Source organism: Carassius auratus, chromosome 16, assembly GCF_003368295.1.
Source record: "Carassius auratus strain Wakin chromosome 16, ASM336829v1, whole genome shotgun sequence".
NCBI lineage: Eukaryota > Metazoa > Chordata > Actinopteri > Cypriniformes > Cyprinidae > Carassius > Carassius auratus.
In genome coordinates, this window is record NC_039258.1 from 166,848 (window position 1) to 183,932 (window position 17,085).

The 17,085-nt window shown below is 35.5% G+C and overlaps 2 protein-coding genes across 2 annotated transcripts; both read right to left on the reverse strand.

Moving 5' to 3' along the window:
* Nucleotides 1-6,874: 6,874 nt before the first annotated feature.
* LOC113115656 (non-histone chromosomal protein HMG-17-like) lies at nt 6,875-9,873 on the reverse strand. The gene is made up of 6 exons (XM_026283190.1): nt 9,643-9,873; nt 8,497-8,532; nt 8,069-8,098; nt 7,937-7,987; nt 7,731-7,793; nt 6,875-7,560 (listed from the first exon to the last, which is right to left on the reverse strand). The coding sequence occupies exons 1-6, from the start codon at nt 9,655-9,657 to the stop codon at nt 7,525-7,527; spliced, it is 231 nt and encodes a 76-aa protein (XP_026138975.1). The 5' UTR covers nt 9,658-9,873; the 3' UTR covers nt 6,875-7,524.
* Nucleotides 9,874-10,184: 311 nt separating this feature from the next.
* On the reverse strand, nt 10,185-16,348 carry LOC113115658 (dehydrodolichyl diphosphate synthase complex subunit DHDDS). The gene is made up of 9 exons (XM_026283191.1): nt 16,268-16,348; nt 15,380-15,453; nt 15,175-15,291; nt 14,076-14,218; nt 13,873-13,989; nt 13,062-13,163; nt 12,860-12,974; nt 11,735-11,842; nt 10,185-10,987 (listed from the first exon to the last, which is right to left on the reverse strand). The coding sequence occupies exons 2-9, from the start codon at nt 15,440-15,442 to the stop codon at nt 10,745-10,747; spliced, it is 1,008 nt and encodes a 335-aa protein (XP_026138976.1). The 5' UTR covers nt 15,443-15,453; nt 16,268-16,348; the 3' UTR covers nt 10,185-10,744.
* Between the last annotated feature and the right edge of the window lie 737 nt (nt 16,349-17,085).

The following is a 17,085-nucleotide window of genomic DNA, read 5'->3' on the forward strand; positions in this document are numbered from 1 at the left end:
AAAAAAAAAAAAAGTTGGGATATGATTTTCACTCATAAGTTGCTAGTAAATTTCACAATTAATTAAAAAGAAGTGGTAAGTAACACATTGAATTAAATGTGAAATTTTAAAAACTTAAACATACTCAAATAGGCCTAATCAGTTTATTTACAACCTTTACGGTCTAGTGCTGCTAGCTCTCAATATTAGTCCGAGTGCTAAATCTGACGAACGTTAAAACTTTGAAACAAAGTCAGTCAGAACAAATTAATCAAGACACTTGCTTGTTTACAACCAAGCCCCCTGCTGCTTTCATGCTATTTTTATATTCCAAGTCGTGAGATTAACATCCAGCTCATGAGGGATGACTCTAAACTGGTATTTCCCATGTGTACACAGACTTCATTCAGCTCTTCACGGTCATTGTTCATATAATTAGAGTTCGTCGCTTTTAGCCATGAGGAATGCAGTGGGCAGCGGAGATCTGGCTTTGGGTGTAAGCCAGACCGGCACCAGTCTGATCTTTCCAAATGGACAGATTTACATGTCCCAAACTAACATTACTTTCTCCTAGCAAAAGCCATTATGCGTAAGTGTCACATATGCATGCATTTTAAAGGATCAGATCATATCATGATCATATCAGGAATCATTCGATTTTTAATCAGAATAGGTGTTTGACGTGTAAATGTGAGCAAATCCGATATGCAAACAAGCCATTTTCGCAGATTATTTTGAACAAATGCAGTTTTCCACTTGGACGGAAGTTGAGTTTGGAAAGCTACAATATGTTGACAAAGTCTTTTAAATCACAAAAGGCTGAGGAAAATTTGGTTCCTCATGATATGAGCCATTTAAATAAGCAATCTGTAAACTTACACATTCACAGACTAAACCAAGTTGGAACAAAAACACACCTGCAGGAGACGGAAGTATCCAGGAGTCAGTCTGCCGAGCCTGATGATCATCACTGCTGTCTTTGTGCACGACGAGGCTGAAACGAACCTCCCAAGGGTCGTGTAATACCAAAGAGTGAACCTGTAGATCAGAGAGGAAGAGTCGATGAAATAACCATCCAGGGGTGCGTTTCCCAAAAGCATAGTTGCTAACCTGTTAACCTTAGTTGGTTGGCAATGGGAAATTGTATTGCAACCAACAAAGTTGCTAACTTAGTTAGGAACTATGGTTTTGGAAAATGCTCCCCAGAATGCAAATTATTGCAAATATAATCAGAGCACCAATGAACGACTTTATTCTGTCGTTCGGACTTAAAATTGTGTGGTACATGAATGATACAACTTCAAAAGGTTCAAAAGGACAGTTAAAAAGAAAACCCAATAAGAGTTTGTTTTGCCATGAACCAAATATGGCTGATCCAAGAGAAAGGGAACACTTCTAGCCGTAGGCACAATCCTAAATGAATGTAAGTCCATCTGACTTTGGTTTCAGGGAATCACGTCTGAGTGACAGTAATCTGTTCTCTGAAAACACATACTGTGCTCGTTTAAAACAGGACCTACTCTTCCCCAAATAAGAAACAGGAGTGAAATAATCCAAAGCCTGCAAGGCACCATTACTAAAATAAAAATAAAAAAAATCTATAAAACATGATCCAACCTCATCAACGATTCTGACGATGCTGTAAAAAAGTAAAAGCAGGATTACTAAAACTACCCTAACCACAATTAGTAAGCAGTAAGAAGGCAATGGTAGACACATGTTTGGGATGCATCTACCAACCTTGCTGCACTTGCACGCTTGTTCGGGAAAAGGAAAGACCACGCTGTCAAAGTTGCTCCAAGGCAAAGTCCAAAAACAGCTGGAATGGAAAAACCAGCAGAACCTTCAAAGGTTAGCTATGAAGAGAATATGGCATTTCTAGCAGCCAAAATTGGTCTTTAAATGCAGAGGACTGACTGCCAGCCAGACTGCGAACAGCAGGAGCGCTCCGTGAATGAAGAAGCAGCTTAAAGAGGAAGTTTTCTCTGGAGCTCCGCCCTTTAATACAACCTGACCTCTCACGATCAGATTGGTGGATTGACTTGCTCGCTCTCTTTACCATGCACAGCTGTCAGAATGCATCATGCACTCTCTGGCTTGCTTGCACACATACACACCTACTTGGCCAACCACCACAACATTATGGTATTGAAGCACTATGATCTTGTCAGATATAATTTCTCACTTACTTAACCACAAAAATCTGGGGAAATAAGCATGAGCTAAATTTTTCGTTTTTTTATAAAATCATATTTCCAAAAAGATGCAACATGTTTTCATGCTTGTTCTCCATTATCCTGCCTCCAAATAAAGGACAGAGTGAATGCATTCACCCAGCATTATGCTTCTTCATCTCGAACCACATGGCAATGCACCGTGTTTTCGTTATGTAAGTCTATTCCACTTCGCCAGTCTGAATTACTGAATGCATCACTGCAGATTTTCCAAAGAGTGATGTAACCAAAAGGTCATCGCATTGCGTAGGGATGACCTAATTTGGAAGGGGTCTTCAGTAAATGTCCAATTGCGTAAAAAAAAAAAAAAAAAAAAAAAAAAAAGGGAGAGAGATAAGAGCCAAGAAAACGGTGTTAGGGAAAGATAAAATATGCAACCAAAGACCAATGCATGGAAAACTTAAGAGCCCTAGTTTCTCGAAATTAAAAATAAGCTTGAAAACAAATACTTGTGACTTCAGTCAGCAGAAGTAGGAAATACCAAAGCCTGTGTAGGGGGGCCTTCAAATATTGACAATGGGGGACCTTAAGTTGAGAATCATTGACCGGATTCAGACTTGCCATGATTGTTTTCTTTCTTCCTTGGAGCATGGTTTTGTGAAGGGAACAAATCTTTCTTTTCAGTGAGAAAAACTTCATTTCCTCGTAGTTTCTATTGTAAATTGTCATGGTTGATGGGATTAAAGATGGGAAAAGCATTGCTAAACAGCCACAGGGTACATCAAAACCATCACTTCACTTTAGATCAGCCTTTAAAAATGAACAAACTTTCAGAGCCATCCTTCAACATTTTCCCAGGATTTGTTTTGCAAGTGGTTTTATATCCAGTTCATAAGTGCTCAGTTAAAATCATATGAATCCCTGAAGTCGGTCTTGTTGACACATGCCATAAAAATCCAGCCATACCTACCCCTAACTACAGTAAAAAGAGAAAAACACCTGTACATTTTTAATTTTTAATGTGTGGTTAATGCTTTTTAACTCATCTAGAACAAAATCTTTTACCTTTTGATCTTGATTACTGTATCTTCATGAAAGCTAAAGTAGGGCTCATTTTCTTTTTATTTTATTTTTGGGGCAAAATGGGACTTGAATTCCTGATATCTACCCATAAAATGGTTTATTTAGTTATTTTGTATTTTGTGCATATGTAAAGACAGACCGAATGAAAAACCCTCAAGCTTTTTCTGTGCCAGATCTGCTCAGTAATAAGCGGATCACAAAAAGACAAGTCCTCCACAAAATATAATCACTACAACATATCCAGAACTATGTGAATCTCTTAGTTAAACCCATTGGATTCCAGGATTGACCGATTTTGGAGAGCAATCGAAGCACTTCCCCCTCTTTCGGTCTTCAACAAAGACCCTCATTGGAAACCCCCCTCCCCCACCATCCCCACATTCTCCGCCCACATCTTTAACTCCGCCCTCACATCTAAAATGAGTCTGGGGGGCTTCCCTCCATTATCAGACAATGGCACCAAAGCAAACTGCAGTATCAGAGAGATGCTGCACATCATTACATCATGCCCCAATCGGATTGAATCCTGGCCATAAGCGTTATTCCCACTCCTCCTAAAGCTTAAGCTCCGCCCACATGTTTGTGGCATGTGCATAGTTTCTATGGTTGCTTTAACAATGCATATGCCTGCAGAAGTTCTCAGCAGCGCCATTTAAACATTTCGCATCACCTAACATGCTCATGTTCTTGTAACACAAACCGATTCAAGAGTTTACCTATCAATCATCCACTGTGCAAAGGCAAGAGTTAAATGCAAATATAATTGTATGAAAGCAACATACACGTGAACATCTTCAATATGCATATAAACACATAAGATCATGTGTAGCACATCCTCATTTTAGTTAATATACACACCCTACTAAAAAAAACTGAGCATTCAGCTTGAAACATTACATTTTGCACAGAAAATGCACAGAAAATGTAGGCTAGTTCTTTTTCACCTAGCAGCAAAATTATAAAAAAAAATTACGTTTCAATTATTAAAAAAATCAGAAACTCCACCAGACATCACAAGTTGTCAAAAGAGACATTTAAATATGAGGTGTAAAGATGGTTTTCTGACCATTTGTGAACGTATCGTTCCAAACACATGAATATTCAGCCTCCCACAGCTCTACAGACATGAATATAGTCCATGGTTCACACTTCTATATTGATGACAAGAGAGGAATGAAGATAAAATTAAATATGCAGGCGACGTTTGATCTAGGAGCAGACAATTGGCCCTCACTTGAGAACACAACGATCCCACCCTTATGTGCCACTGACCTGCATTCAAAAAGCAATAGTTTAATTAATCAGACGAGTCATGCTAAATTTTCTGCATAAGCAAATGACTAATGAAACATGTTGCAAAAACCTGCTTTCTTACAAATGCAGAAAGCAAAATGACAACACTGATCCGAAACCTCTTTCAAAACAAGGCATTTCTACTTATTTTGTACCATCAAAACCCAATTTTCAGCAATGCAATTATGCTGCTTTACAATAGTGACATTCAATACAAGGTCTTCGAATCAATCCAATATTCCCATTCTTTTTTAATTGACAATTGGAATTACTCAGTTGCAAACTGTAGTCAATGTTTCTTATTTACACAAAACCTATTTGAACTGGGACTAACAGCACTGAAAAAATAAGATCCATAATGATCAACAATAGCAATTAGATTAACCTTTTCATTAACCTTTCTCATGAAACTATTTAAAAGTAAATAAACAATGCTATGTATAATAAAAAGAATCAGAAAGTATGTTATCAAAAATGTTAAATCAAAGGGTAAAATATGATCTGAAATTTGATCTGAACTGCATTAATGATTTCACTCACCTACTTTATGGTTGCATTTGGTTATATTTACTCCCAGTAGCACCACCACATATTAATGTCATCAGCTGATCTCCAAGAGTTTGTGATTGATTCAAAAGTATCTTTAAAAGCGGTAGTCTTTATAAAAGTAGTTTTTATATAAATCCCAACTTGCGTTGATGCTGTTATTGCAGAAACATGACATTCATGGATCTCTCATCTTGAGTTTGTTTCTGTGTTACTTACCTGAAGATTCGAGGAAAGTGTCAGAAACCTGAAAGCACGCACTGATCCTCCACGTTATATATATATATGAAGGTCCTCCTATAGATTGAATAGGGGGCGTGGCTCAGGCTTGGCACGTGGAAGACCATGTGGACGTGAAGACCCTCACTGTTGACTTGATGATTGTGTGTTTATTAGAACAAATCCTGCACGTTTCCCTCGTCTCAGGAGTAGTGATTGTACATTTCTGACGCGTTTGGAACATTTTTGACCGGTTCTGTTTGATTTCCTTTCAATAATTAACAGCTATGTTGGAAAAGAACTGTTTTTGTCAATAAACCACGATTTACTCCACGCGTTATCATCTCACTTGGCATTTACATGCAAATTTGGCTTTAGTTTCCAGATTGTTTGTTTTTGTCCTTTTTTAAATCAGGTCACTAGGTAGAAGGTTCCTCGACCAAGACGTGTTTATAGTGTAAACGTAACCCTTTACATCTAATCTAAATTTTTAGATTATAAACAATTGAATTTCCAATTTTTTATCCATGCATATACAACCAATAAGATAAATCCATCATGGCCGGCTGTGGTGGTCAAAGCTTTTTATTTGTAGCAAATTAGTGAGTCAGTCAACTCAGTGTCCATCTAGAAACCAGCTACTTTTATGTTTCAAAACAGTTCAAGATGAGAAATGTGTGTTCTGTTGATAAATCCATTCATGGAGGATCACAACTGTGTTTGCAAACACGCGTTTACCTCTTAAAGTAATACAAAGATGTAGTGTTATTCTCCGTGTATTCACTATCGGGTATTTGTGCTTTCCGGTCTTAACGAGAAATACTGGTCCTGCAACCTTTAAAGGATGATTTTAAAAAGGTCATCTCTATTTATAGGAAAAGTCTGAGCAGTTCTTACCGCGTTTTAATGCTACTTTCAGGTTAGTTTTGTGTTCCACCACACACGTAGGCTATCTGAAATGGCACGTTATCGCTAGATTATTTATAACACTTTGTAAACATTTCTTTGCGGTGAGCGTCATCAGCTCAAGGAATCTGTAGGCCTTTCTAGTAACGCACTGATGAGGAGGCATTTTCCAGGGAACACGTTCACACTCATAGAAATTGTCATCAAAAATATTACTGAACAAGGTTTATAACAACTGGGTTTGACGAATTCAGGTGTTAATGAGATTTAAATGTTTTTTGATCCGATACTGTAGTTGCTGAAAAACCACGCGACCGATTTTGGTGAAATAGAGCCACCTGCTGGACAGTGAGCGAATTACAGCTTGAATCGATTTCGCTCAACCTTTACACATTAGCGACATCTAGCGATAAACAGATGTAACTACAACGTACATTTCAAACATTAAAAAAAAAATGCATTTATTTACTTTTAATATTATGGTAATTGTTATTGAAGAGCAATATATTTATATTACACAGCATCTGTAAATTGTTGAGATGACCATTGGATATGTTTAAATATCTTAAAATACTGTGACTATATTACAAAAATCAATACTATACATATATACAATATATACCTATAAATATATTCATGTACCTACACTCATCCACACACAAAAAACAAAGATGTTTAATTTTTTCTGGACAGTTTATTTTTTTATTCAAAACCATTTAAAACAAAGCATTTTAAGAGTCACTGAAAATCCTTCTACGGCTGCAGAACATAACTTAATAAACAAGACAAGCTCAGAACACATCTCTAAAGAAATTGAAGGTTCACATTGTAAATTTATTCGACAATGTTGCCTTATTTACTTTTTTTTTTTTTCTAGTGACAATTTCATTGTAACTTAATTAAAAAAAAAACATGAAAACACAGTATTTGTAAGTTTAAATGCTAACAACATGGTGAAAACCCTTCCGAAAACAATTTACAAACACTCTTAAGCTGCCTTTTGAGAATGTTTGGTGTTTAAAATCCAAAGATAGACCAAGAAAGATAGATAGAGCAAAAAAACAAAGTTTAGGACAATATTCTTGCTTTTTTTGCCGACAGATTTAGCAAGGACAAACTGTTTCGCCAAGACATAGATGGCTTGATTAAAAAAATGGGATACAAATGGATATGAATGAAATATAGTAACTCCTGTCAAATCAATCAGTACATAAAAAGCAAGTCAACTATAAATGTTATTCTTAATATAAAACTTGGTAAAAAATAGTCATTTCAAACTGTACAGTCACCAAGTACATAGAAGGATCAGACACTCGTTAGCTTCTCATTTGGCATCGCCAGCAGCGTCAACCTTCTGTGCCTAGAAGAAAAAAAAAATTCAGTTTCACAGTGATTTGGTTGAGCAATTTGCAAACTTTCGATGCTTTACTAATTAGCTGCTTTGCTAGAGCAGATATAGTGAATGAAAGCAGAAGTATGTATTTAGTTATTTGTTTACTTAGAACTCTTTTAAGCGCTTTTCAGACCGACCTGGTCTGCCATGGCGTCTCCGTTTTCAGCAGGGTTGCTGCCTTTCTTCCCTTTGGCTGCCTTCTGTGTAACCAATGACAATACTTATGATTGCAGAAATAATAACTTTAACTGTTTGATGGTTAACAAGGCCTTCTGTCATCGGTTGAACAAAATTCAGAGACTAAATGGTTATGTGATACTATCGCAAAGCTATGCATCCTTACCTTGGGGGCGGCTTTTTTGGGCTTTGGCTCTGGTTTAGGAGGAGCTGGTTTCTGTGAATCAATTCAGAGATGAATTAGATTTAGCGTTAATAATTATTTATTTATCAAAAAGATCCTGAGGATTATACTTACAGCAGACAACCTTGCGGAGCGTCTTGTTGGCTGCAGAAACATAGTAATTAATTAATACCAATCAATGATGTAATAAAATAATCAAGACTAATAAAATATTTATTAATATATTTCACTAAAAATAAAAGTTAATTGGCTATAGTGGATATGTCTACAGTGGCTGATATACAAGCATTAAAATTGATCAGGTTATTAATCATCAAGCACAAGCAGGGTATATTTAGAATAAAATAAGAAATCCATAAAAAATATTATGTCAATTTAACGTATTTATTTTTTTATACATGTTGAAATATGTTGTACTTTAACGCTAGCTTCATAACGCTTGCAGTCTGATATAAGCACACAAAAAAAACTATATGAGACAATAAAATATAAAAATATTTAAATACAATATAAATATATAAATAATACATAAATGGACAAACCTCCTCCTTGCCTTTGGCGGCCTTCTCACCATCAATCTGTAAAAACAAAAAACACGAAAACGTTTTAGAAATCGAAAAATATATATACCTATATATTTCTATATAAAACAAAAATAACATTCCTCGAACATAAATAAATAGAATGGAACGTTCTCTGTAACAATTGCGCGCCCGTTTACGTCACAGACGACAATCCCGCAGTTTTTCGTAACGGATGACTTTGTTTCTTTTGCAGCGTCTTCCCGCGCATATTCAAATTCAAATCCCGGCTGTCAGTGCGCGCGGGCAAAGACGGCTTCCTTTTGTTTGCCTGCATCACTACGCGCCTTTTAAACGACTAAAGGACGATTCTCAGCGTACAGTTCCTTTGGTTTTCCTCACGAAACCACTGTAAATCGCACAAAAGCACGTTCAAACGATGAAAGAAGTAAAAAAAAAAAAAAAGTACACAGTCCAAATGTAGATAACTAACAAAGCAACGTCTTTAGAAGACACAGGTGCTGTAAAGATGGCTGCTTGACGTAGAGCAGGCGTAACGCACATCAACAACGACACGAGCACGATAAAACATTTCAGCACGAATTGTGGTCAATAAAATTGACTTTAAACACGCATGCAATCTCACACCAAGCCATATTATTAACTGCGAGCTCTTTTTCAAGTGAACTTAAAAATAAAATAAAAAACTGAAAAAGAAAAATCACTCATCTGCTGTGTTAAAATGACAATATCTTATTAACTGTGAAAGCTAATGTTTATATTATTAGTAATAGTTAACTGCGGGAACTGAACCAGCAACACTCAAGTTCCCTCCATTTACATTATCTAGTGATCAGGCGGGTCTTTCAAGAGGCTTTGCTCGAATAATCATCGAAATATTAACGCACATTAACAGGTTACAGTATTTGTCGAGTTTAAAATGCGCGTGTGATTTTATCTGAAGTTAAAAGTCGTTTTTTTTGCTCGTGTTTTCGTCAGATTGACATCCCGCCTGACGGTGATGGTAAAAACCGACAATCCGCCATTAAAAAACAACCACACGATCACACAGCAGCGAAAAATGAACAAAATACACACACTTATGTACAATAAACAAAATTCGAGATTTTTTTCAGAAATATAAAAAAAATCGCTGTGCATCCTTACCTTTCTTTTGGGCATCTTGACTGCAGAAAAACCCCGAAAAAATGTCAAAAAATCGGAATACTTGTGTAAATATTGTGCTCCTGAGTAACGACACCCTGCACGCCTCACAGCGTCTCGAGTAAAATACAATAACGGCTGTATATGTTTTATTAAGTTTTTATATTGAAATTTAAGATAGAAACCGGTTTAAACCAGATTTTGCACATCCCGTGCAGCGATTGGCTGCGAGAGCGATCACGCATCGCTGGGCGTCGCTTATCTCTTAAAGCAACAATGACAGAATTCCCCGCTCGGGTTTCAGAGCTCAGACGGAAGCTGCTTGCTGCTTGTCTTGGTGAGAACGGCGCCTCTGCTGGCCAACAATGGAATTACACCGGCAAAAAAATAATAATACAGACTAAACGTGCGCATTATTTACATAATTTTACATGCGTGTGTGTATACACCTTTTTAAGAACAAGTACATTAACAGAACAAACCTGAATAGAACACAATAGCGTTTATGTAAATATATTTTATTAGCAACGCTTCAAAAAAAAATTATGAAACTTTAAACTTTTTTTTTAGATTTGTCAAAACTAATTTCAAGCAGAGGCCTTTAGCTAAAAAGGTTTTACGATAATGAAAAGATAAATTCAGTCAATTGTGTGTCCAAACTTTTGACTGTTACTGTAATTTACCTTTACAACATTACAAAGTCTAGTCTGAATATGCATATTTGAATATTTTATTATGCTCTTGCATGGAGTAAAACTGTCTCTCAGGCAAGTAATATTTGATTTGTGAATTAACTGTTTGTGAGGCTTCAATGAATAGGTCAAATCAGTCCACAAATCTGAGATTGAATTATTTATAAAAAATTTATATCATGAAAATTCAAGTGATATCAATCATATTTAACCCATTGTATTTCCTAGCATATTTACAACCCCACCTAAAAAAAAAATGCCTATGGGGTCAATCAATCAAAAAATTTATTTGAAGATTTAAGATCATTTCTAGATCAATATCAAGCATACATATCCACTGCCCCATAAAACGGGGTAAAAGATCCTTCCAGATTTTAAGTATTTACAGATCAGTAAATATAAAAAGTTCAATGCTAAGCCACGACAGCCTGGCTGCTTAAATCACTGAAGAAAGTGTCTCTCTTGAGCTGAAGGGCGTTGAGAAAGCAGCGAACCCTCTCCTCTCGGCCAGCGGTGTACTTCAGCAGATCTTTCTGTCGATGCTGAGCATCCATGCTTTCTCTGTTCCCATGATGCTGCAGGAGCTCAGCCACACAGGAGCGATCCGCTTCCATCTGCTGGAGCTCTTGGCCTTCTCTGTGCAGATCTCGAGCTTTCTGCAACACACAACATGGAAATAGGAGCATAATGGCACTTGTGAATGGAATAAAGTTCATGTTTATGCTTTTGCTTCTTCACTACACTTTAGTTGCTTTCAGGAAATCATTTAAGGAAACAATCGTAGGAACGTTAACACAAACATGTGCATTAAGCAACAATGGTAAATTCTGTAATACAATATCCTGTGTGTTCAAGCTGAAATGTTCTCTATTAGCATGTTGCCTTTCTTTTATAGGTTTGGTCAAAAATAAAATAGATAATCAATGGGTCTCATTCACTTATAATTACATTCAATATGTACTATATATATATATATATATATATACAGAAGAACGTCTCATGGAAAATGTCCGCATATTGTTATTAACCTTGTTTTAATGTGTAATTTAGCATAATCTAAACACGTTTTTAAAACTGCTAATAATAATAAATCAGCATATCAGAATGATTTCTGAAGATCATGTGACATTGAAGAATCAAGTAATGATGCTGTAAAGTGAGCTATGCATCACAGGAATATATTACATTTTAAAATGTATTCACATATAAAATTGTTATAATAATAAATTACAATATAACTGATTTTACAGTTTTTTTATTAAATAAATGCAGCCCCCAAATAAGCAAAAATGTTAGTAAGATTAAGCTGAGAGTGAGAACCAATGTTTCCAAGTAATAAAATATGCAGCAGTTACCTAAATAAACTGTAAATCACCATAAAAACCGGATGAGTTCTGGCTTACCTGGAGAGATCGGTAGCTCAGCTGATACTGTAAAACAGCTTCACACAGATTCCAGAATGAATATTCCGGCCACAGGACCGACTGAAACACTAGACAGGAATAAGAGGTCTGTGGAGTGGAAGATGATGCAGGAATATGAAAAACATTCATCATTTCAAGGCTGCAGGGGAATGTGAATATTAAGAGCAGTATGAGCTTAATGCACAATGGACAAGTCACAGAGATATCCATGAAACCATTAGTGTCCATTTGATGGGAGATCTCATTGGAAAAGACAGTGATGGGAATTATTACAGCTCTTAAAGCAATAGTTCTATCCAAAATGAAAATTCGCTGAAAAATTTACTCACCCTCATGACATCCAAAGATGTAGAGGAGTAAGATTTGGAGAAATGTAGCACTGCATCACTTGCTCACGAATGGATGCTCTGAAAGTGAATGGGTGCCGTCAGAATGAGAGTCTGATAAAAACATCACAATAATCCACAGCACTCCAGTCAATCAGTTAACATCTTGTGAAGAGAAAAGCTACGTGTTTATAAGAAACGAATAGCTCATTAACGTGTTTAATCCATTGTTTCTATCAAAAATATAAAATCTCCTGTTGTCTTTCAACATCAAAATCCACTCACATATTTGTTTAGGGCTGTTTTGGCTCGTAAACGGTGCTTTATATGAGCAGATTTCTCTCCTGATTCAGACTAAATGACTTTATCTCTGGAGGAAGCATTATTATGGATAGAGGAATCATATTATAGCTGGATACTGGAAGTTTAAAGTTAACAACATGCAGCTTTAGTCTTCTCCAGATGTTCACTGATGGACTGGAGTGCTGTGGTGTGATGTTTTGATCAGCTGTCTGGACTCTCATTCAGGGATGCAGTGCTACATCTCTCCAAATCTGATAAGGAAACAAACTCATCTACATCTCGAATGGCCTGAGAGTGAGTACATTTTCAGCAATTTTCATTTTTGGGTGAACCATTCTTTATATTCATCGAGAAAGAATTATATATAAATTACAGATTGTTCCGAAGTGAATCAAACTATGAATGCCATCTAAACTGAAGTCCTGTATGTTTCTGTAAGTGCTGTTTTTGTATGGCAATATATTGACTAATATACCTGCCACAGAAGGAAATCACTAAGACGCACTTCTCCAGACGTTCGGATGAGCAGATCGGGGTTTGGAGAATTACTGCTATAGAGACACTCACTGAGGAGCACCTCAGACACATCACTGACACAGACAAGAACAATTAATAATGCATTACAGATAATACCACAGCTGTAGTTCCTCACACTGTGTGAAGAGCACATAGTTTACCTGGATTTTAGCAGGCCCTGCTCTACGCCCCAAGCCATTTCCTTCACTGCATTTGTGATTTCATGTCTTGAGGTATATGCAAAGCACACGTTCAGAAAACACCTACATAATCAAACAGAAAAACAGTCAAAAATAAGAGAGAAGGATATATTTACGCAAATGCATCAGATATACATCATGCTCTAAAGCGGAATGAATGTTTTTTTTTTAAAGTCAGAAAATGCTTTTTTAAACATGTGGGTCAGTTTTTTTTTCTTTTTTTTCTGAAAGACATCAGACAGTTTTATTCTGGAAGGATGCATTACATTGATCAAAAGTAATAGTGAAGACATTTATTAAAGTTTTCTATTTCTATTTCAAACAAATGCTGCTCTTTTGTTCAACCATACATCCGTTTTCAATCATTGATGATAATCAGAAATGTTTCTTGAGCAGCAAATCAGAATGATTTCTGAAGATCATGTGACACTGAAGACTGGAGGAATGATGCTGAAAACTCAGCTTTGCATCACAGAAATAAATAAAATCTTACAATATATTCAAATATGAAAGAAATATATTTTAAATTGTAATATATCCCATTATTACAGTTTTTACTGTATTTTTGATTAAAAAAAATTGCAGCCTTGGTGAGAAGAAGAGACTCAAAGCATAAAAAAAAAAAAGATTGTAACCAGTATTGTAAAGAATAGAGTCTAAAGTGTACTTGTTTATCGAGTAGTGCTAGGCAATATTGTGAAAAATTATATTAATTGTACATTACTATTCATTAGAAGTTCAAACTAATAAAACAGCATGATGCAGTGCTTACTTGTTGTGTGCTTTAGTTGCCACCACAGCTTTGGCAATGAGCTGCTGCAGATCTGCAGGCAGAAGAGTCAGATCTCCCAGCACACGGATACACACACCATGCTTCTCCAGATTCTCCCTACAAATAAGGACAAATTCACATGTAGACTGTATAGATATTCAGCCATCCACCAGGTGAACAGATCTTGTGCAGGAGCCACTTACTGCTCTGTCAGCAGGCGGCTGAACTTCTGTCTGGCCAGCTCCATCAGACCATCCACCTCGTCCTTGGAGCGCTTGAAGTTCTCAATGCTGAACGCATACACAGTCACCTCGTGAATGCCCAGGTGTAGGCACCAGCGGAGCGCCTATGTGAGTTTAAACAATCTATATTAAGCAATTGAGCATGCATATACACTGTTCATAAGATTGGGGTCAGTAATATTTTATTTCGTGCATTAATTTGATCAAAAGTGTCAGTACAGACATTTGTATTTTTACAAAAGACTTCCATTTTAAATAAATGCTGTTCTTTTGAACTCTCTTTTCATCAAAGAATCCCGAAAATGTATCATGGTTCCCATAAAAACATGAAAAAGCACAACTGTTTTATATAGTAATCAGAAATGTTTCTTGAGCAGTGAATCAGCATATTATTCTGATTTCTGAAGATCATGTGACACTGAAGACTTTAATGATGCTGAAAATACAGCTGTGCATCACAGAAATAAATTACATTTTTACCTTTACAATTTATTGAAACACTACTGTTTTTACTGTATTTTGGATTAAATAAATACAGCGTTGGTAAGCATAAGAGACTACATTAAAAATCATTTTACAGAATAGTAATGCAATGCAATTGAGAAAACACAAATTACTGGAAAAAAAACACTTTAGAATAATGGTCTATTATTTAATGTTAGTTAATTCATTAATTAACATGAACAAACAATGAACAATACATTTATTACTGTATTTATTCATCTTTGTTAATGTTACTTAATATAAAATACAATTATTCATTGTTAGTTCATGCTAATTCACAGTGCATTAACTAATGTTACCTTTTGATTTGATTAATGCATTAGTAAATGTTGAAATTAACATCAACTAAGTTTAATAAATGCTGTGGAAGGACTGTTCTTGCTTAGATCATGTTAACTCAAGTACAGTAGTTAACTAACATTAACTAATGGACCATTATACCAAATATTTGACAGAAAACAGGAACACTTAACACTTCTGTTTATCGGTGAAGCAGTCGAATTGGCAAAATATTGATCAATTAATTCATCTATATATATATTATCTGCATACTCACCTCTGCTAGTTTCTCAAAACCCTGCGAGTGGCCCTCCTGTCTCTGCACATGTGCCTTTTGGGCGAAACGCCTGTTACCGTCCATGATAAAGGCCACATGTTTGGGCATAGGCCCTGCCTGAGATATACAAAGAGTTTAAGAAAGTCATTAAGGTGTTAGATCATCGTTTGAGTTCAGTTTACAGCACAGATCCTCTGAAAAGCACCTTTAGGATGTTGGCAGTGAGCTTTTCTAAAAAGGAGAGTTCTTTCTCTCGAATCCACGACATTACAGTACTTTCTGTGAAAAAAGTAAAGAAAAAAAAAAGAGTTACTTAAATAAAATACATAGCAATGGCAAGGATTTTTGAGAAATGGTTAAAACACATCTTGAACAGAAGCATTTGAGCCATAAAGAGGCACTTATTTTAATCCATTTCCATCCTTTGTAGTACATCTTCAACTATTTATATCATCATCAAATAGAATTAAATGTCATTAAATATAATTAAATTAATTGATTAAACAATGTTGATGTCTACAGAGCAGGATGGTAAATGGCTACTAAAATATGAATATAATAAAATTAAATAAACCCAAAATTGCTGGATCTAAATGAACACTTACACAAATATATATATTTCCTAAAATTGTAATTACCCAAGTAGAATTGAAGTCTATTTCAATATAAGTTGTTAATAACTGACTAAAAACCAAATTTATAATGACAGTTTACCTAACTGTCCTCGTGAAATTAATTCTGTATTTAAATATCTCCTTTGACAACATATGATAAAATAACTCACAACCAAACAATTTTTTTTTATTAAACCTCACCAACTTAGAAACAAATTGATCTGTAACCACATCAGTAAATAAACATATTAAATTCATCTAAATGAAATACATCCGATTATTTTTAATAAAGATATAAAGTGTTTGAAGTGAACGACAGCGCGCATACTATCTTAAATATGACGTCATCACGATGTTAAAATAGAATGTCACTGTAATCACATTCATTAAAAGTAGGCTTTAATTCAAAGAAATCGAAATCAGTTTAATTTAAAGCGTTAATACGCTGTCATTTAAGAAATCATGAAGCTCCAACTCACTGCCTGTCTGTATAACGTCTTCTTCTTCTGACAGGAAATGATGACACAGAAACGCGACAGCAAACGCCAAAATAAAGTAGGTTTTCGACCAATGCAAAGCTTCCCTGAAATTAAAACCATGTTTAACTAATAATATTAAGAAGAAAATACGTTCGGCATTTCTGTGTTATTTTTTTAAATGCAAAAAAAAAAAAAAAAAAAAAAAAAGAACTGTGTAGGGTGTAGAAAGAAAGCACACTCATTAAAATATAAATGTCATTAAATTAAAAAAGGGCTAAGTAAACGTTATGAAATGTACATTTGTATAGGAAAACACGTGTATTTATTTATTTATTTAATCGTTTGATTGTTTAAATTCATTAATCCTTAATTTTTAGTAGGGACAATTAAACTAGGTGTTTTTTTTTGTTTTTTGTTTTTGCCTACAGAAAATCAGTGTAATTATGATATGACCATAGAGTGTTAACATAACACTTCAATGGGGCGGCGTTAGGGGTGGGCTAAGGGGGCTGGAGCCCCGAATGTTTTTATTACCACCATGCCATCAATGAGTTTTCATGCCCGATAAAGTAATATATATTAGAATTTAAATAAATAAATAAATAAATATCTCTCGACTCTCACGTCCACAGTGTCTGTAAATTTACCCAAGTAAGTTACGCGTTGTCATTCACACCCGACGAAAACCGCCCACTGAGTCTAGTGCTTCTGACTGACAGGTAAACTGGCCAACCATCGATGAGCGTCTGTACGATCCAGCCAATGAAATGAGATCTTTTTGAGGCAGGCGGTTTGTTGGCGTGTAGTATTTTACTAGA

Coding starts and splice junctions, on each gene's coding strand:
- LOC113115658 (XM_026283191.1), bottom strand. CDS start 15,442: ATGTCGTGGATTCGAGAGAAAGAACTCTCCTTTTTAGAAAAGCTCACT. Junction 15,292..15,379: donor TCACTGCCAACATCCTAAAG/GTGCTTTTCAGA, acceptor TGTATATCTCAG/GCAGGGCCTATGCCCAAACA. Junction 13,990..14,075: donor AGCCGCCTGCTGACAGAGCA/GTAAGTGGCTCC, acceptor CCTTATTTGTAG/GGAGAATCTGGAGAAGCATG.
- LOC113115656 (XM_026283190.1), bottom strand. Junction 7,988..8,068: donor GCTCCGCAAGGTTGTCTGCT/GTAAGTATAATC, acceptor ATTGATTCACAG/AAACCAGCTCCTCCTAAACC. Junction 7,561..7,730: donor GAGACGCCATGGCAGACCAG/GTCGGTCTGAAA, acceptor TTTTTCTTCTAG/GCACAGAAGGTTGACGCTGC.